Source organism: Anomaloglossus baeobatrachus, chromosome 8 (assembly GCF_048569485.1).
Source record: "Anomaloglossus baeobatrachus isolate aAnoBae1 chromosome 8, aAnoBae1.hap1, whole genome shotgun sequence".
Lineage (NCBI taxonomy): Eukaryota > Metazoa > Chordata > Amphibia > Anura > Aromobatidae > Anomaloglossus > Anomaloglossus baeobatrachus.
The window spans coordinates 23,316,513-23,338,780 of NC_134360.1; the positions used below are offsets into that span (position 1 = coordinate 23,316,513).

Sequence of the window (22,268 nt, forward strand, 5' to 3'; positions counted from 1 at the left end):
GTGGCCTCTCTGCTAACACGCTCGCCCCTCTCCAGTCCATCCTTAATTCTGTTGCCCGACTGATCCACCTCTCTCTCAAATCCCTCCATTGGCTCCCAATCTTTCACCGTATCCAATTCAAACTACTAACACTGACTTACAAAGCCATCCATAATCTATCTCCTCCGTATATCTCTGAACTAATCCCTCGCTACTCTCCAAAACGTAATCTCCGGTCCTCCCAAGATCTCCTTCTCTCCTCCTCTCTTATTCGCTCCTCATGCAACCACCTCCAAGACTTCTCCCGAGCATCCCCAGTCTCCTGGAACTCGCTGCCTCAACACGTCAGACTATCTACTACACTTGCAAACTTCAAACAGAACTTGAAAACTCATCTATTCAGGAATGCCTATAATCTTCAATGACCCCACTGCTTCACCACCACAACAGCTACCACCTCACCACCGTGGGGAGCCGCCGCCACCTCACCACCGTGCGGAGTCGCCGCCGCCTCACCACCGTGTGGAGCCGCCGCCGCCTCACCACCGTGCGGAGCCGCCGCCGCCTCACCACCGTGCGGGGCCGCCGCCGCCTCACCACCGTGTGGAGCCGCCGCATCACCACCGTGTGGAGCCGCCGCCCAATCAACACCCCACCTATTGTCTCCTCCCCAAAATCCTACAGAATGTAAGCTCACAAGGGTAGGGCCCTCTTCCCTCTGTACCAGTCTGTCTATTATAACTTGTATATGTATTCTGTATGTAACCCCCTTCTCATGTACAGCAACATGGAATCAATGGTGCTCTATAAATAATAATAATAATAATATACAATAGCAGCAATAGACAGACTCTGACCCTGTGTTACGCTCACCAATGTTGAAGCGGCGAGCGGGACTGGACCCATTGGATCACAGGGGTATCCGGGCTTACCCTGACATGAGGAGGGCTTAACTAAGTGCACACCGGATATATGCCAAAGTCCCAGATAGTGAGGATGAGCTTGACTGCTGGTAGACGCCAGGTGCCACTTCCAGGGCAGTGTCCGGGACTGTGGCAGCTGACCCCCAGGGCAGGGACTGGCTCAGATAAAACACTAAGTAAGAATGTTTGCTCAGGCACCTCCCCTAGTGGAAGCAAGCCTTAAGTGCCTATGGCTGAGAGGCACTTCCAGGTTATAGTACGCTGGTCTTTAATAGTAGGGATGGAGCACATGCCATAAGCACACTCCCAGGAGACCTGTGCTCAGGCCTCGGAAGCAGGAAGCATCAGAAGCACACATGGGTGGCAGGGGAGGGCGCAGGTAGACCACAATTATAAGTATGTCAGTGTCCCTGCTGCAGGGACGCCGACGTTACAGTACCTCCCCATTCCCTTACACTTCACCACGCCAGAAGGAAGCTTCTTCTCCAGCAAGATGTCTTCCAAGTTGATGGCCGTAAGAATGACCGGTGGAAGGAGTAGGCCAGATGCTTGTTGCTTGGAACTGACGCTTCAGGAACTAGACATCTTTTGTGGCAACTCTACCTCTACCCCCAATGGAGCACGTCTCTGGATTTTCAGTCCAACACAGGCTCTTGGGAATGGAGCCAAGTCAGGCCCCAGAAATGTGTACAAGACAAGTACGGAAGCACCAAGAAAGAGATCTTCTTCAAATGCGAAGCACCTACCCATAGCTCCACTGGTTCGGACACAAAGCTAGGGAAGGCGCTGGTCGATTTCAGCGGTAAGTATGTCGCCGCTCCTGCTGCAGAGATGCCGGTGTTACACCCTATCTATTTTATTAAGGCATCTAATGAGCATGTGCACAGGGAGGGGGAGAAGGTCAGCTGTTATACTACGTATAGTGATGGATGAATCCTATGTTATCAGTAACATATACGGTTGTTATTAGTTATTGCATTCCTGACTTTGGAGGTAATGAGACTGCTGAAAACTCTTCCTGAAATAATAGGAAATATAAATCTAAAATAGCCTCAGTGGCCACTGGGAAAATTGCAAGATTATGAATATTTTTAAATGAAGATTATGATTGGCCCACTATAGGACAAGATGAATCTACAATAACATTAAGGAGATGTTCTTGAAGGGTTATTCCTAAAAAACACACAATATTCCCTATCCAGAGGATAGAGGATAACTTGCTGATTGCTGGGATCTGACTGCTGGGAACCCCAGCAATCTTAAGACTGGGGCTCTTGAACCTAGAGAACAGAGGTGCACATGTTCAGCCTCTGCTCCATTTATTGTCTATGGGACTAGAACTAACCGAGCGTTGTGTTCACCGGTTTCATAGACAATGAATGGAGAACACCTCTGCTCCACTCAGGACAGGATTGCAGATCCCTTTATTGGAGGTTTCAAAGCCCTGAGTCCCATTGGTTGGATTCCCAAAAATCAATAAATTATCCCCTATTTTAAGGGTATGAGTTAGCTTCATTTTGGGGGATTAACCCTTAAAAATGCCTTTAGGAGTTGAGCAAACGCTTGGGTTGCCATTTCTGAAAAAAATCATCTGCTTTGATTGACATAAATTTGTATGGGTGGTTTTGAAATATTTTGTTTTCATTTTCATGGTAATGGCATGCACAAGTTCTCTTTAACCGTTAGAATAATTTCTGTTGGATCTATTCCAGGCTAGAAACTGACTGATAGCTATAATAAAAAAAATACTTCCCAAAATACATTTTATTTTCCAGACGCTAAAACTAATATTATCCAACATGCATTTTACTCTAAAAACCGCTCCTGTGTTGTTGCAGTGAGATCATGCCTCCTCCATGAATTATACATTCATATCAATATTAGCATTTCCAAGCTGAGAGTTTTTCACTTGTTCCACATCTCTGAAATTACAATCTTTTTTCAAAATGTTAAAATCTTATTTATTATTTAAAACTAAGGCTAAAGCATGTTCTCAGCCTGATTTACATAGTATTTATATAAACTGACAGAGTTGTGAGGTTTTTTTTTAGCTACAGTTCATAAAATAAACATGACAGAAGCATTAAAATAAAAAACAAATCGTCTATGTATCGCAACCATGTAATATTATTAGCCTATCTGCATCTAAAACAATCTATTTGGTTAATCTATGGCACTTCTGTATATATATATATATATATATATATATATATATATATATATATATATATATATAGTACAGACCAAACGTTTGGACACACCTCATCTCTAGGACAACTATGAAGAGGAGACTTTGTGCAGCAGGCCTTCATTGTAACTGCTAAGAAACCACTTCTAAGGACAGGCAACAAGCAGAAGATACTTGTTTGGGCTAAAGAACACAAGGAATGGACATTAGACCAGTGGAAATCTGTGCTTTGGTCTGATTAGTCCAAATTTGAGATCTTTGGATCCAACCATCGTGTCTTTGCAGAAAAGGTGAACGGATGGACTCTACATGGCTAGTTCCCACTGTGAAGCATGGAGGAGTAGGTGTGATGGTGTGGGGGTGCTTTGCTGATGACACGGTTGGGGCATACAGAACCAGCATGCCTACGACAGCATCTTGCAGCGGCGTGCTATTCCATCCGGTTTGCGTTTAGTTGGACCATCAACAGGACAATGACCCCAAACACACCTCCAGGCTGTGTAAGGGCTATTTGACTAAGAAGGAGAGTGATGGGGTGCTACGCCAGTGACCTGGCCTCCACAGTCACCAGACCTGAACCCAATCGAGATGGTTTGGGGGTGAGCTGGACCTCAGAGGGAAGGCAAAAGGGCCAACAAGTGCTAAGCATCTCTGGGAACCATTTCCGGTGACTACCTCTTGAAGCTCATCAAGAGAATGCCAAGAGCGTGCAAAGCAGTAATCAAAGCAAAAGGTGGCTACTTTGAAGAACCTAGAATATAAGACATATTTTCAGTTGTTTCACACTTTTTTGTTAAGTATTTCATTCCACATGTTTTCATTCATAGTTTTGATGCCTTCAATGTGAATCTATGATTTTCAGAGTCCTGAAAATAAAGAAAACTCTTTGAATGAGAATGTGTGTCCAAACATTTGGTCTGTACTGTATATATATTGTTAACCCATTCTTGGAATATACTTTGGGTAATGGGTTATTGATAAGGGTTCGAATGAGGCTAAGGCAAGTTTCTGTGCCAGAATAAACATCGTATGACCACAGTAATCCAGAGAGTTCTACAGCCGTCTTTTTCTGCTGATCATTGGGGTTCGAACCCCACCAAACCATTGATGTTTTAATCCCCTGAAAACCCCTTTAACGTTACCGATTGTAGTGAACCAAAATGTTGGGACCCCAAGAATGAATGGGGTTCTGAGTCTTCATTGCTCCTCACTGCACAACTTCATTGAGGAGGATTTTTAAGAGCACTCCTGTTGGGCGTGTGCCCTACCTTTATCTTCGATGTTCATGGGGTTGATGGAAATGGCTCAGTATAGTATTTTGCAGCACTGCACATGCTCAATAGCCTTACAAATTCACTGTGCAGATGCAGTGAGGTGTATCAGGGAGCTCAGGTCGCTTGTTGTTTGATTAATGTTATGGATTATTAGATGCCATAATGGAAGAATTTTAGAACCAACAATATATTATTATTATTATTATTGTTGTTATTATTATCATGATTTTACCAAATTGCTACAATTTCTGCATTTAACATAGGAGAACCCTAATGCACTCCATCTTCTTCATGGTGATTTGTTTGGACATAGTAGGAACATACACCCTATTTCTCCTGGCAGGGAGTATCGTCTGCTCCCCCAGCCTCTCGTGCATCATGTATATTCATATTCCCTCTGACTGAGCGTGCAGGATCATTAATTGCTATAATGTATTTAACGTCTTCTTGGCATCACACGACCATTGTAGCCAGATGTTCCCTGAAGGACCCGCAGAGGTCTCTGCATGCAGCCCCCATTGAATTGACGCTTTTGAAAAAGCCGCTGAAAGGGAATGATGTATTACTGACACAGTCCATCACTTATGAGGAGAGACAATATCATTGCATCCACGAGGCTGAAATATAAAGTTTCATATTTAGAGTTCATATATTTTTTTTACTCATTGTATCTGTTTCTGGGAACGTTGAGTCATTATATCCCCCATACAAGTTGTCACTCATCTTTTCCAGGCTTCTAAATCTTGATTTTACTGAGACAATCCCGTGATCTGAGACTCAGGGTTTATGCAAACCTTGTCCAAAAGATGGTATTTTTGGGGCGTTCCTGGATGTTTTAGGGATGTCTCTGGACAAACCTAACGATGCGGCTAAATGCCACCATTTAGTTTTGTGACAGTTCAATAGGAGCTGATTATATATCCGGATTTCACAGTTCTAGAGTCTCCCTTGTATTAACCTTAACTGAGCTACAGATATTTATGCTTTACAGATGAAATCTTCAACTCTCTTGACCTGTCTTTTTCAATAAATATGCAATGTGTAAATATTATATATATATATACACACAGTATATACCGGTATGTAAAAAAAAAAATTAAAATATATATATATATATATATACAGTACAGACCAAAACTTTGGACACACCTTCTCATCGTTTGGGCTAAAGAACACAAGGAATGGACATTAGACCAGTGGAAATCTGTGCTTTGGTCTGATGAGCCAAATTTGAGATCTTTGGATCCAACCACCGTGTCTTTGTAGAAAAGGTGAATGGATGGACTCTACATGCCTGTTTCCCACCGTGAAGCATGGAGGAGGAGGTGTGATGGTGTGGGGGGGCTTTGCTGCTGACACTGTTGGGGATTTATTCAAAATTGAAGGCATACTGAACCAGCATGGCTACCACAGCATCTTGCAGCGGCGTGCTATTCCATCCGGTTTGCGTTTTGTTGGACCATCATTTATTTTTCAACAGGACAATGACCCAAACACACCTCCAGGCTGTGTAAGGGCTATTTGACTAAGAAGGAGAGTGATGGGGTGCTACGCCAGATGACCCGGCCTCCCCAGTCACCAGACCTGAACCCAATCGAGATGGTTTGGGGTGAGCTGGACCGCAGAGTGAAAGCAAAAGGGCCAACAAGTGCTAAGTATCTCTGGGAACTCCTTCAAGACTGTTGGAAAACCATTTCCGGTGACTACCTCTTGAAGCTCATCAAGAGTATGCTAAGAGTGTGCAAAGCAGTAATCAAAGCAAAAGGGGGATACTTTGAAGAACCTAGAATATAAGACATATTTTGAGAAGGTGTGTCCAAACTTTTGGTCTGTACTGTGTGTGTATATATATATATATATATATATATATATATATATATATATATATATACAGTATATGTATCGATATTATATTATGAGTATATTGTAATTAATTATAAATATATACTAGCAGTAGTACCCAGCGTTTGCCAGGATAGTAACTAAGTCTCTCTCTCTTTCCCACTCTTCCTCTATCACACTTTCACTCTCTCCCACTCTGCTATTCTCCCATTCTCCCTCTCTACCACTCTCTCTCTCCCTCTCTGCCACTCAAATTCAAATTCAAATATGCTTTATTGGCAGGACCAAAATACAATTAGTGTTGCCAAAGCTTGAGAAATATAGTAAGTGTGGTGGGAAGGGATCAGGGTTATGGGGAGTTTGGGGCACAATTTGGGCTCTGATAGTCCATTTAGGGGCCTTATGTTCCCCTCAGCTTATGACATGTGGTGACATATTGGGCTGCGATCTCCACCATTGATTCCTCTTCCCCCAGTAGGATGCAGAGTTTCATGTCCTCTCTCTCCCTCCCTCCCTCCCACTCTCTCTCTCTCTCCCACTCTCTCACTTTCACTCTCTCCCAGTCTGCCTCTGTCCCACTCTCTCTCCCACTCTCTCTCCCACTCTCTCTCTCTCTCGCCCACTCTCTCTCCCACTCTCTCTCTCTCACTTTCCCTCTCTCCCACTCGCCCTTTCTTCCACTCTCCCTCTCTCCATCTCTCTCCCACTCCCCCTCTCTCCATCTCTCTCCCACTCTCCCTTTCTCCCACTCTCCCTCTCTCCATCTCTCTCCCACTCTCCCTTTCTTCCACTCTCCCTCTCTCCATCTCTCTCCCACAATCCCTTTCTCCCACTCTCCCTCTCTCCATCTCTCTCCCACTCTCCCTTTCTCCCACTCTCCCTCTCTCCATCTCTCTCCCACTCTCCCTTTCTCCCACTCTCCCTCTCTCCATCTCTCTCCCACTCTCCCTCTCTCCATCTCTCTCCCACAATCCCTTTCTCCCACTCTCCCTCTCTCCATCTCTCTCCCACTCTCCTTTTCTCCCACTCTCCCTCTCTCCATCTCTCTCCCACTCTCCCTTTCTCCCACTCTCCCTCTCTCCATCTCTCTCCCACTCTCCCTTTCTTCCACTCTCCCTCTATCCATCTCTCTCCCACTCTCCCTCTCTCCATCTCTCTCCCACTCTCCTTTTCTCCCACTCTCCCTCTCTCCATCTCTCTCCCACTCTCCCTTTCTCCCACTCTCCCTCTCTCCATCTCTCTCCCACTCTCCCTTTCTTCCACTCTCCCTCTCTCCATCTCTCTCCCACTCTCCCTTTCTCCCACTCTCCCTCTCTCCATCTCTCTCCCACTCTCCCTTTCTCCCACTCTCCCTCTCTCCATCTCTCTCCCACTCTCCCTTTCTCCCACTCTCCCTCTCTCCATCTCTCTCCCACTCTCCCTTTCTCCCACTCTCCCTCTCTCCATCTCTCTCCCACTCTCCCTCTCTCCATCTCTCTCCCACAATCCCTTTCTCCCACTCTCCCTCTATCCATCTCTCCCACTCTCCCTCTCTCCATCTCTCTCCCACTCTCCCTTTCTCCATCTCTCCCTCTCTCCATCTCTCTCCCACTCTCCCTCTCTCCATCTCTCTCCCACTCTCCCTTTCTCCCACTCTCCCTCTCTCCATCTCTCTCCCACTCTCCCTTTCTCCCACTCTCCCTCTATCCATCTCTCTCCCACTCTCCCTCTCTCCATCTCTCTCCCACTCTCCCTTTCTCCCACTCTCCCTCTCTCCATCTCTCTCCCACTCTCCCTCTCTCCATCTCTCTCCCACTCTCCATCTCTCTCCCACTCTCCCTCTCTCCATCTCTCTCCCACTCTCCCTTTCTCCCACTCTCCCTCTCTCCATCTCTCTCCCACTCTCCCTCTCTCCATCTCTCCCTCTCTCCATCTCTCTCCCACTCTCCCTCTCTCCATCTCTCCCTCTCTCCATCTCTCTCCCACTCTCCCTCTCTCCATCTCTCCCTCTCTCCATCTCTCTCCCACTCTCCCTCTCTCCATCTCTCTCCCACTCTCCCTCTCTCCCACTTTCCCTCTCTCCCACTCTCCCTTTCTTCCACTCTCCCTCTCTCCATCTCTCTCCCACTCTCCCTCTCTCCCACTCTCCCTCTCTCCCACTTTCCCTCTCTCCCACTCTCCCTTTCTTCCACTCTCCCTCTCTCCATCTCTCTCCCACTCTCCCTCTCTCCCACTTTCCCTCTCTCCCACTCTCCCTTTCTCCCACTCTCCCTTTCTTCCACTCTCCCTCTCTCCATCTCTCTCCCACTCTCCCTTTCTCCTACTCTCCCACTCTCCCTTTCTCCCACTCTCCCTCTCTCCATCTCTCTCCCACTCTCCCTTTCTCCCACTCCCCCTCTCTCCACTGAAATCATATTAGCTGACACATAAGCTGTCTTATCACTAAGAATGTCCTTTGCAGCCTGTAGCAACTAATCCGAGCTCCTATTAATGACCGGTAACAAAATAGAATCAGAGCTGTGATTGGTTGCTATAGGCCGCCTGATAAATATCCAGGCTAACTATCAAAACAGCTAGTATATTACCTAACACATCCAAACAATAATTATTTCCCTTTATCATACACACACACATAAACTCAGCTTTATATATTAGATTGTGATTGATGAATCCTATGTTATCAGTAATGTATAGAGTTGTTATCACTCATTGTAATCTTGCCTTTGATGATAAGGAGACTGATGAAAATTCGTCCTGAAAGGACGGCAAATATAAATCTAAAATCGCCCTAGTGGCCACTGTGAAAATTGCAAGATTACTAATGTCAAATAGTTTTCTCAGTTCTGGCTAATATAAGGTATCCCCGAGCAGGAAACCCCTCCTGAATGAAGCCCATAATACAGAATATACCCAAAGGTTGTCATAATGGGATTTTCCTTCAAGCTGCAATTGCAATATAGAACATATTATATTGCTAGTATTAGGTAACTATTATAGTAGTAAAATAGAATTTTCATTTTTCGTTGTCAAACCCATGAAAAATAATTGGGTAGATGGAGTAATAAATAACCTAGTTTGGGATATGTAATATTTCAGACGGTAAAGGGAATGAATTCCATGTAAGCATCGTAATATATGAGCTCAGAAGGGAATTAGCAATATATAAATGTGATATAAACCTGTCTGAAACAATCAGCTACAAATCCTATAAAACCCGACGCTCGGAGTATAAAAGGCTTAGATTGAGGCATAGATTTAATTCACATCTAAATGATTAGGAGTACAGATGGGCGAACCCAGAATTCAGGACCGGACTTGAACCCAAACTTGACCCCGGACGCCGAGCCCCATTTAAATCTGAGGGGCCCAAAATTACATGTTATCAAATGCTGTTAGTAAGGGCTAAAGGAAGCAAAGTGGGGATTGAAGCATGACAATTAAACTTCCCAAGTGTCCGCACGGCTATTACACTGCTTCCGGGTCTGACAAATCACAGCTAACCTCTTATATTACCCTGATTTCCACCGCTCGAGTGCAATCAGAATGAGCAAGGTAAAGCGCCTAGTATTAGGGCATGTAATGAATGCAACAATTCTGGAGCGGCTGCGGGCTGCTATTTTTAGGTTGGGGAGGGCGCAATAGCCATGGGCCTCCCCAGCCTGAGAATACCAGCCCTCAGCTGTCTGTTTTATCTTCATTGGGTATCAAAATTGGGGGGGGACCCCACACCATTTTTTTAATTATTGATATAATTAAAAAAATCCACTTGGGGTAACTCATATTTTGATACACAGCCAAGATAATGCACAAAACTCAGTGCTGCAACCTCCAGCTGTCTCCTTTATCTGCACTGGGTATCAAAATTGGGGGGATCGCATGCCGTTTTTTTTTAATTATTTATATAGTTACAAAAACCTGTATGGGGTCCCATGTATTTTGATACATAACCAAGATACACAGCCTGTAGCCGTCTGCTTTATCTGTGCTAGGTATCAAAATACTGAGGACCGTACACCATTTTTTTAAATTATTTATTTATTTTTACACTTCACTCCGGGATCCCAGACAGCTAGTGTGAGGGCAACCAATCACAGGTGTCGGCCGTCTGACTGCAACCAATCACAGATGCCAGCATGACAGCAGTCTGACTGTAGCCAATCACAGATGCTGTCAAGGAGGGTGGGCGAAGGGAAGCAGTGAATGTGCATGAGGTTTAATGAGTGGACATGGAAGCAGTGTGACAGCCGTGCAGAGACTTGGTAAGTATTACTGTTTTGCTTTAGACCCCATTTTGCTTCCTTTTGTAGCCCCCTAGCCCTTACTAACACCTCCCAATTTTGATTCCTCTGTGTAGCTGTCACAGAGGGTAGGCAGGGAAGCAGTGAATATGCATGAGATTTAATGAGCGGACCCAGAAACAGCCGCACAGGAGACTCGGTAAGTATAACTGTCTTGTTCTAATCCCCATTTAGCCTTTTCTTAATAATTTTTTTATCCAGGTGGCCGAACCCAAACAGTACACGGACGTCCCTTAAAATTCAATGTTCGGGGTCCGTGCACGGACACTAGGTGTCTGATATGGACCCCGGATTTTACATCACTAATTAGGAGCAAATACTATTATTGTAAAATAGGAGCTCAATAAACAGTATATAAGAAATCAGTGTCATGAGATATCTGCATGATCTCTCTAAAATCTACATGGAAGTTTCTCATTATTTTTCTCCACTTTCCGGGGACATGTTGACGTTTTCATTGATACCCTTATTTTCATTTCTTCCTTCCTTTAATGTTGATCTGAACTCTCAGGGATCAATAGATTTTGTAGATTTTGATTCTTATCTTCTCAAACTAAAGATTTGAACTTTGTAAAATATAATTGATACATTCTATAGACAGAATTTCCTGCAGCCGTTGTTGATACATTTTCTTTTTCTTGTACCTTTTACCTTCTTTTTATTATCTTTACTTATTTTATTTGTTTGTTTATTTATGTTATATTGTTTACATTATTCATGTCACCGTTCACACAGAGGTTGGTGAATTTCTCCATCATTAAACTGTCAGACCAATTGAAATATTAATATGTGGCCAGTGCTCAGTGTTTAATATACATTACGGCTTCATGTATAAAAGCGAGAAGCATCGGTTAATGACGTCCCGGGGGTTATGGGGGAGTTAAGTTGCCGATATTAAGCATCTGACACGTTCCTTTACACCTTTTAACGCTACAGTCCAATCAATAACTAACAAACGAAATGCTTCATCATTTGGCGGTCATTTCTTCTTGGAGAGAAGGAGTAAAAAAATGTAAAAAAAATCATAAAACCATTTTCCCATGAATTTGCTTCCCTACAATGGAAAATCAGAGAAGCTCAGCTAATTATTAGAAGTGAATAGAATGCGGAAAAACATTGAAAAGTCAAAATCCAAAGGGATCAGACACTTATCTATCACTTACTGATGGGCTATACTAGACTTATCAATAGCTATTGGATAAATACTTCTAATCACCCGTCCATTGTTGTGTATTTGCACTTTACTATTAGAAAGTCCTCTTGAGCATAACCTGATGACCAAGTGTCCCCCTGATGACACCGTCCATGATCAGCTCTGGCGAAACCTGCCAATAAGTGTTCAGTTTCCCTGCGCTGCCTCCTCAGGGGAGGTTAAGCATTACAGTCAGCGTGCTATAGATTGTCTGCAGGACAGGACTGGTCCTCTACAGCTAGAGACATAGCTCGGTATTAAGTCTCAATTGTGGACAGTCGATCAGGATCCTAAATAGAGGTCACTTGATTAACTCATAATTCAATAATCGGGTTATATAACTGGGTTTCCTTAACTTGACTCTGCCCTATAACAAAGAAGGTGTCATCGGAAAATGGTCTATTGTTTAAATCAGGTGCTTATGCCACATGTATTTTTGAACAATATTTGGCAATATATTTTTTTTCATATTGTTAAAAAAATAAAATTAGTAATCTCTTTTCAGGAAGAGTTTTCAGCAGACTCCAGAATGATAATGACTGATAACCCCTCTATGATAAAAACAGGATCCACCATTCACAATAGGTGATGTCACAGCTCACCTCCTCCTCCTGTACAATGATTGATAACGCCTCTATATACAATAGATAACATAGGATCTGCTATTTGCAATTGGTGATGTCACAGCTCACCTCCTCCTCCTGTACAATGACTGATAACTCATCTATATACAATAGATAACATAGGATCTACTATTCACAATAGGTGATGTCACAGCTCACCTCCTCCTTTTGTACAATGACTGATAACTCATCTATATACAGTAGATAACACAGGATCTGCTATTCACAATAGTAGATAACACAGGATGCACCATTCACAGTAGCCAATGTCACAGCTCACCCCCTCTTATAGAATGACTGATAACACCTCTATATACAGTAGATAATACAGGATCCACCAATAACAATAGGTGATGTCTCAGCTCACCTCTTCCTCCTCCAGTACAATGACTGATGACACCTCTATATACAGTAGCTAACACAGGATTCATCATTCACAATAGATGATGTCACAGCTCACCTCCTCCCCCTTTTGTAGAATGACTGATAATACCACTATATAGAGTAGATAACAGAAGATGCACCATTCCCATAGGCGATGTCACAGCTCACCTCCTCCCCCTCTTGTAAAATGACTGATAACACCTCTATATATAGCAGATAACACAGGATCCACCATTTACAATATGTGATGTCACAGCTCACCTCCTCCTGTACAATAACTGATAACACCTATATATACAGTAGATAACACAGGATCAACCATTCACAATAGACAATGTTCCAGCTCACCTCCTCCTCCTGTCCTATAACTGATAACACAATTATATATAATAGATAACACAGGAGCCACCATTCACAATACAGTCATATGAAAAAGTTTGGGCACCCCTATTAATGTTAACCTTTTTTCTTTATAACAATTTGGGTTTTTGCTATTTCAGTGTCATATATCTAATAACTGATGGACTGAGTAATATTTCTGGATTGAAATGAGGTTTATTGTACTAACAGAAAATGTGCAATCCGCATTTAAACAAAATTTGACTGGTGCATAAGTATGGACACCCTTATCAATTTCTTGATTTAAACAGTCCTAACTACTTTTTACTGACTTACTAAAGCACTAAATTGGTTTTGTAACCTCATTGAGCTTTGAACTTCATAGGCAGGTGTATCCAATCATGAGAAAAGGTATTTAAGGTGGCCACTTGCAAGTTGTTCTCCTATTTGAATCTCCTATGAAGAGTGGCATCATGGGCTCCTCAAAACAACTCTCAAATGATCTGAAAACAAAGATTATTCAACATAGTTGTTCAGGGGAAGGTACAAAAAGTTGTCTCAGAGATTTAAACTGTCAGTTTCCACTGTGAGGAACATAGTAAGGAAATGGAAGAACACAGGTACAGTTCTTGTTAAGCCCAGAAGTGGCAGGCCAAGAAATATATCAGAAAGGCAGAGAAGAAGAATGGTGAGAACAGTCAAGGACAATCCACAGACCACCTCCAAAGACCTGCAGCATCATCTTGCTGCAGATGGTGTCTATGTGCATCGGTCAACAATACAGCGCACGTTGCACAAGGAGAAGCTGTATGGGAGAGTGATGCGAAAGAAGCCGTTTCTGCAAGCACGCCACAAACAGAGTCGCCTGAGGTATGCAAAAGCACATTTGGACAAGCCAGTTACATTTTGGAAGAAGGTTCTGTGGACTGATGAAACAAAGATTGAGTTGTTTGGTCATACAAAAAGGCGTTATGCATGGAGGCAAAAAACCATGGCATTCCAAGAAAAGCACTTGCTACCCACAGTAAAATTTGGTGGAGGTTCCATCATGCTTTGGGGCTGTGTGGCCAATGCCGGCACCGGGAATCTTGTTAAAGTTGAGGGTCGCATGGATTCAACTCAGTATCAGCAGATTCTTGACAATAATGTGCAAGAATCAGTGACGAAGTTGAAGTTACGCAGGGGGTGGATATTTCAGCAAGACAATGATCCAAAACACCGCTCCAAATCTACTCAGGCATTCATGCAGAGGAACAATTACAATGTTCTGGAATGGCCATCCCAGTCCCCAGACCTGAATATCATTGAACATCTGTGGGATGATTTGAAGTGGCTGTCCATGCTCGGCAACCATCAAACTTAGGCTGCTTTCACACTACGTCTTTTTAACATGCGTCCTGAACGTTTTTTTGCTGCAAAAGCGGATCCTGCTTTTACAGCAAAAAACGCATGCAAACGCATGTGTTACTTTGCAGGATCCTGTCACTGGATGTTTAGGGGCGGGCATTGGAGTCATGTGATCGGGAGTGATGGGAACTAAACGTGCCAGACTGGGAGCCAGCTTCTTACAACTGCGGAGGTTCGTAACCAAGGTAAACATCGGGTATACTTGCTTGGATACCTGATATTTACTTTGGTTACGAGTGTCTGCAGCTGCTAGGAGCCGGGCTCCCTGCACACGTAACCAACGTAAACATCGGGTAACTAAGATAAGTGGTTACCCGATATTTACCTTGGTTACGAGTGTCCGCAGCTCTCAGGTGGAGGAGAGGGAGGGGGAGAGACAGAGAGGTAGGAGAGAGAGGGACTGATCACGCCAGACTGGTTCTGGGCATGCTCAGTAGAGCAAGCAGGATCCTGTCTATCAGCATGCCAGCGTTCACATGCGTTTGCATGCTGTTTAGTCAGGATCCAGCGATTTGCAGTGTTTGGACGCAGCTCAAAAACGCTACATGTAGCGTTTTTGAAAGATGTTAAAAAACTGCAAGTCGCTGGATCCTCACTATAACGCACGCAAACGCAGGTGAACGCATGTTAACGCGAGTCCATTGCAAATGCATTGAAATGAAAACGCATTTGCACTGGATCCGTTTTTGCGTTAAAAGAACGTTCAGGACGCATGTTAAAAAGACGTAGTGTGAAAGCCGCCTTAACTGACCTGGAATTGTTTTGTAAACAGTAATGGTCAAATATACCTTCATCCAGGATCCAGGAACTCATTAAAAGCTACAGGAAGCGACTAGAGGCTGTGATTTTTGCAAAAGGAGGATCTACAAAATATTAGTGTCACTTTTATGTTGAGGTGCCCATACTTTTGCACCGGTCAAATTTTGTTTAAATGCGGATTGCACATTTTCTGTTAGTACAATAAACCTCATTTCAATCCAGAAATATTACTCAGTCCATCAGTTATTAGATATATGAAACTGAAATAGCAAAAACCCAAATTGTTATAAAGAAAAAAGGTTAACATTAATAGGGGCGCCCAAACTTTTTCATATGACGGTATGTGATGTCACAGCTCACCACCTCCTCGTCCTAAACAATTGATAATTCCTCTATACACAGCTGATAACACAGGATCCATTATTCACAATAAGCAATGTCAGAGCTCGCCTCCTCCCCCTTCCTTCACAATAACGTTTGCACATTCTCATTAGATGTTTCAATACATTGTGGCTAAATTGTACATGTAAATTTTCTGGAAAAAAACCCAATAAGTTAGAGCCTGCAAAATGCTATGAAAATATGCAAGATTTCTACTTTTTATTCCTAATAATGATTGCAAAACATTTAACACAAAATTAGATTTAAACTATAGTTTATTTTTGGATAATTTCACATTCCCTTTAAGGCCTATAAATGTTTTTATTTTTAATACTGTTCTAGGTAACTCCTGTACTGATTAGCATAAAAAATCTTTCCAAAAGCCTCCAATTTAAGGCTGAAATGTCTCCTTGCAAAGACGTTAATGAGGATGCAACCAAACGCTTCTTTTTGTGAGAGCCTTTGTTATAAGAGTAACATTTAGGCCAATAATAGGCGCCACCGTGTACCCTATAAATTATGCATGCCCCTCACCGTATGAACCAAATAATGCAATAGGCGTAATTGAATCAGAAATGCCTCCGCGCCTCGTGGCATTTGAGTCTCGTCTCTGAATTCTGTTCTTCTCTGTTTTTTCAGATTGCATCAGGTGAACTTTGATGTCCCCACATGCGAAGGGAAGAGGAAAGAAAACCTCTCGCTGATAGGAGACTTTTCTTCTTCGGCTGAGTTCTTTGTCACAATCGCCGTCTTCGCCTTCCTCTACTCCTTGGCCGCCACCGTCGTCTACATCTTCTACCAGAATAAGTATCGAGAAAACAACAGGGGGCCCCTAATTGTAAGTCGTACTGTCACTTTAAATACTGTAACAAGTGAAAAATGTAACACTGTAATAATGTAACAAAATGCTGTTCTTCTGCTTCCCACCCATTGTGAATAATGATCAAAAAGAGGACAATAATCTTCAAGAATGTCCTGTTACTTAAAGGGCAGTTCCACTTTCCATGCGTCTATGTATAAATGCAATCTGCATCTACCTATGTACAGATAGAGATTAGATGGATTTTTGAAATTAAAAATACTATTTTTATGCACATGTTGAGCACAGTAAGTTTTGGGTATCTTCATATAATTCTGTCCATAACAATAGATGCTTTATGGCTTCATTCCTTGGGTAGATGCTGCAGCACCTTCCATAGGGTGCGGCTTGAGAACAGTAGGATTGTCCAGACCATTGTAGTAGAATCTATAAGATGTAATAACAATCTATATATATAATTGCCTTATTCTGTCTGTCTGTCTGTCTGTCTGTCTGTCTTGCTCCAAAATTGTGTCCTTACGGTGACACAAAGCTGATTGGCCGCTGGGCTCGCCATGGCCCCGCCCCCCGCACGGATTGGCCGCTCGCCTCGCCTCGGCTCCGCCCCCCCACGGATTGGTCGCTCGCCTCGGCCTGGCCCCGCCCTCCGCATGTTTTGACCGCTGGCCCCGGCCCTCCGCACGCATCGCCAGACATAACCTTGCGCTGCTGGGATCGTGACGGAGCCGGTGTATGCTGGTAACTATGATACACATCGGGTAACCAAGGGATCTTAGTTACCCGATGTGTATAATGGTTACCAGCATTCACCGGCTCCGTCAAGATCCCAGCATCGCAAGGTTATGTCTGGCGCTGCTGGGATCGTGACGGAGCCGGTGAACGCTGGTAACCATTATACACATCGAGTAACTAAGGTCCCTTGGTTACCCAATAAGTATCATAGTTACCAGCATACACCGGCTCCGTCACGATCCCAGCAGCGCCAGACATAACATTGCGATGCTGGGATCTTGACGGAGCCGGTGAACGCTGGTAACCATTATACACATCGGGTAACTAAGGTCCCTTAGTTACCCGATGTGTATCATAGTTACCAGCGTACACCGGCTCCCGGGGAGCCGGCATTATACTCCTCTCTCCCCAGGACTACTCCTCCTATTATAGTCCTCCTATTATACTCCTCTCTGAGTATAATAGGAGAACAATTATAGCATGGGGGATGGAGCACGATGGGGGGTGCGCAGCATGGGGGATGGAGCACGATGGGGGGTGCGCAGCATGGGGGATGGAGCACGATGGGGGGGTGCGCAGCATGGGGGATGGAGCACGATGGGGGGTGCGCAGCATGGGGGATGGAGCACGATGGGGAGTGCGCAGCATGGGGGATGTAGCACGATGGGAGGTGCGCAGCATGGGGGATGGAGCACGATGGAGGGTGCGCAGCATGGGGGATGGAGCACGATGGGGGGTGCGCAGCATGGAGGATGGAGCACGATGGGGGGTGCGCAGCATGGAGGATGGAGCACAATGGGGGTGCGCAGCATGGGGGATGGAGCACGATGGGAGGTGCACAGCATGGGGGATGGAGCACGATGGGGGGTGCGCAGCATGGGGGATGGAGCACGATGGGGAGTGCGCAGCATGGGGGATGTAGCACGATGGGGGGTGCGCAGCATGGAGGATGGAGCACAATGGGGGGTGCGCAGCATGGGGGATGGAGCACGATGGGGGGTGCGCAGCATGGGGGATGGAGCACGATGGGGGTGCGCAGCATGGGGGATGGAGCACGATGGGGAGTGCGGAGCATGGGGGATGTAGCACGATGGGGAGTGCGCAGCATGGGGGATGGAGCACGATGGGGAGTGCGCAGCATGGGGGATGTAGCACGATGGGGAGTGCACAGCATGGGGGATGGAGCACGATGGGGAGTGTGCAGCATGGAGGATGGAGCACGATGGGAAGTGCGTAGCATGGGGGATGGCGCACGATGGGGGGTGCGCAGCATCGGGGATGGAGCACGATGGGGAATGCGCAGCATAGGGGATGGAGCACGATGGGGGGTGGGCAGCATGGGGGATGGAGCACGATGTGGGGTGCGCAGCATGGGGGATGGAGCACGATGGGGAATGCGCAGCATAGGGGATGGAGCACGATGGGGGGTGGGCAGCATGGGGGATGGAGCACGATGGGGAGTGCGCTGCATGGGGGATGGGGCACGATGGGGGGTGCGCAGCATGGGGGATGGAGCTCGATGGGAGGTGCACACCTCCCCCCAACACACACACACAACACACCACACACACACTGGGAACCACAAACACCGCCATACACAGACACCCACACACACAGACAACGCCGCACACACACAACACCCAACACACAAACACCGCGGCATACATAAATATATGCACATACCGCACAACACACACATTGCACAAAACATACCTCCCCCCAAAACACACACACACACCCCACACCCACACAAACCGCGCAACACACACACAACGCTACAGACACACAGCGCTCCACAAACAACGCAACACCCTACGCAACACACAAACAACACCGCTCTCACCCCCCGCCACACCCAGACAACACCCAGAACATGTACAGTGCCCTACACAAACACTTGGTAACTACACACAACAACATCTATATATATATATATAACAAAAATCATACATGAACTACACAATACGTAAATTCTAGAATACCCGATACGTAGAATCGGGCCACCTTCTAGTTTTCTATATCTCTCAATGAGAAATAGATCTCAGTGGCACCTGATTGGCCCAACAGTCAACTTTTAATATTGTTGTCTTTTTCTGGACCTATGAGACCCTTCAGGACTTGAGGATCCTTGGACGTCTTCGAGGACCAGTACGACCTTGGTGAAAGACATTTATGGCTGGTCCATCAGTTCTCTATAGAGGAAGTCTAGTTCTGTATTGTACATGGGCAATAGGTAAAGAGGAGAGAGGAGGTCTACCCGTCTTGTCCAGACCCCAAATAGGTTTCAACAGTTTAAATGCTCTCTGTATTTTTAGTAAACATCATCTTATTTGCTAGATAAAGTGATAAATAGATAATCTACTAATCATTATTCAGTTGGGTCTTTGTCTATGTGGAGGCAGGTCTTTGTCTTTGTACTGGAAGTAGATGTGGGTCTTTGTACAGGAAGTAGATGCGGGTCTTTGTCTTTGTACAGAAAGTGGAGGCGGGTCTTTGTCTTTGTACTGGAAGTGGATGCGGGTCTTTGACTTTGTGCTAGAAGTGGAGGTGGGTTTATGTCTTTGTACTGGAAGTGGATGCGGGTCTTTGACTTTGTGCTGGAAGTGGAGGTGGGTCTATGCTTTGTACAGGAAGTGGAAGCATGTCTTTGTCGTTGTACAGGAAGTGTGGAAGTCTTTGTCTCGGTACAGGAAGTAGGGGAGGATCTTTGTTGCTGTATAGGAAGTGTGGGAGAGTCTTTGTTTCTGTACAGGATGTGGAAGCGAGTCTTTGTTGCAGTACAGGAAGTGTGGGAGAATCTTTGTCTTTGTACAGGAAGTGAGGGTGAGTCCTTTTACTATACAGGAAGTACAGGAAGCGGGGCGAGTCTTTGACTATGTACAGGAAGTAGAGCCAAGTTTTTGTCTCTGTATAGGAAGTGGAGATGGGTCTTTGTCTCTGTACAGGAAGTGGAGATGGATCTTTGACTATGTACAGGAAGTGGGGTTGCCTTTGTCTCTGTATAGGAAGTGGAGGCGGGTCTTTGTCTAAGTACAGGAAGGGGAAATGGGTCTTTGTCTCCATACAAGAAGTGAAGGTAGGTCTTTGCTGCTGTACAAGAAGTGTGGGAGAGTCTTTGTCTATGTACAGGAAGGGGGGGTGAGTCTTTGTCTCTGTACAGGAAGTGGATATGGGTCTTTGTATCTGTACAGGAAGTGAAGGCGGGTTTTTGTGGATGGCTAGGAAGTGGAGGCCGATCTTTGTCTCTGTACAGGAAGTGGAGATGGGTCTTTGTCTCTATACAGGAAGTAAAGGTGGGTCTTTGTGGATGCATAGGAAGCAGAGGTGGGTCTTTGTCTCTGTACAGGAAATGGAGGTGGGTCTTTGTTGCTGAACAGGAAGTGTTGGAAAATCTTTGTACAGGAAGTGAGAGTGAGTCTTTTTACTGTACAGGAAGTGGGTGGCAGGTCTTTGACTATATACAGGAAGAGGGGGCGAGTCTTTGTTTCTGTACAGGAAGTGGAGATGTGGAGATGGGTCTTTGACTATGTACAGCATGTGGGGCTGCCTTTGTCTCTATACAGAAAATGGAGGAGGGACTTTGTCTCTGTACAGGAAGTGGAGATGGGTCTTTGTTGCTGTACAAGAAGTATGAGAGAGCTTTTGTCTATATACTGAAAGTGGTGGTGAGTTTTTGTCTCTGTACAGGAAGTGGAGGTGGGTCTTTGTCTCTGTACAGGAAGTGGTAGTGAGTCTTTATCTCTGTACAGGAAGTGGTGGTGAGTCTTTGTCTCTGTACAGGTGTGGAGGTGGGTCTTTATCGCTGTACAGGAAGTGGTAGTGAGTCTTTATCTCTGTACAGGAAGTGGCGGTGAGTCTTTGTCTCTGTACAGGTGTGGAGGTGGGTCTTTGTCTCTGTACAGGAAGTGGTAGTGAGTCTTTATCGCTGTACAGGAAGTGGTAGTGAGTCTTTATCGCTGTACAGGAAGTGGTGGTGTCTTTGTCTCTGTACAGGAAGTGGAGCTGAATCATCTCTGTACAGGAAGGGGAAGCAGGTACAGGAAGTGTTGGAGAGTTTTCCTTTCTGTAGAGGAAGTCGGGGTTGGGCTTTATCCCTGTAGAGGAAGTGGAGAGGAGTCTTTGTCTATATACAAGGTGAGGTGAGTCATTGTCTATGTGCATTAAATGGGTATAAGTCTTTGTATACTACAATCAGGGGCAGGTCTTTGTCTCTGTACAGGAAGTGAGGTTGGGTCTTTGTCTCTGTACAGGAAGCGAGGTTGGGTCTTTGTTGCTGTACAGGAAGTGGCGCGTGAGTCTTTTCCTTTGTGCAGGAAGTGAAGGGGGGTAACTTTGCTCCCGCTTTTCTGTCAAACTGCACACAGGCAAGAGGTGATCATTTAGTTTGAGGCGCTGGTAAAATGCTAATGAAGAGTAGCTACCTGCTGACGATGCTTGAATATCAAGTTACAAAGAATTAGGACACTTCCTGGACATATTAGTCTGATATGTCCACCAGATGCAATGTTAGATTATTGGGGATGAGAATGTTAAGACCACGCTTGTCTACAGGTTTTATGTGAAACCACTTCTGCATTTATCATCACCCACTCCTGGTTTTGGCTGGTGTGCACGTGGCCCTAAGGTTAATCATCTATTGTGTGTTATAACATTGGCTTATAATAAGATATTAATTTATTCAGGAAAATACATTGTTAATAGATGGAGTTGATGTAACGATGAAGCTCATGAATATGTCATCAAAATGAAACCTGCTTCTCAGGTTAGCCGAGGATAAGACGCGTCCTAGTGTAATCTCAGCACTTAATTATGTAGTATGAGATGAAGGAAATCATTAATATGAGATTATTGCATGCAAAGGAAGAATAGAACAGAAGGTAATCCAAACATTCCAAAAAGTTCATGGCGTAGTAATGGAAATGGAAACCAGGGGCATAACGAATGGCTACAGTGGATGCAGGGGTTGCGGACAGGTAATAGGAGGACACGTAGGATCCCAAGGAGTAAACAGAGGCATAGTCAGGTCACAATCCAAGGGTCAAAATTCCAGGTGAGCAAGTAATATGTTCAGGGAGAAAACAGAGACGTGGTCAGGTAACAGTCCGAGGTCAAAAGGCAGGAGGTCACGACAGGATCAGGGAGCAGGCA

The 22,268-nt window shown here is 44.9% G+C and overlaps 1 protein-coding gene across 2 annotated transcripts in view; it reads left to right on the forward strand.

Moving 5' to 3' along the window:
• The window catches only part of SYNPR (synaptoporin), a 247,253-nt gene that overhangs the window by 186,962 nt on the left and 38,023 nt on the right, over nt 1-22,268 (forward strand). For both annotated transcript variants that reach the window (XM_075321368.1, XM_075321369.1), the window contains one exon: nt 16,208-16,406. In XM_075321368.1, coding sequence (XP_075177483.1) covers nt 16,208-16,406 — 199 coding nt within the window. The remainder of the gene's footprint in view (nt 1-16,207; nt 16,407-22,268) is intronic.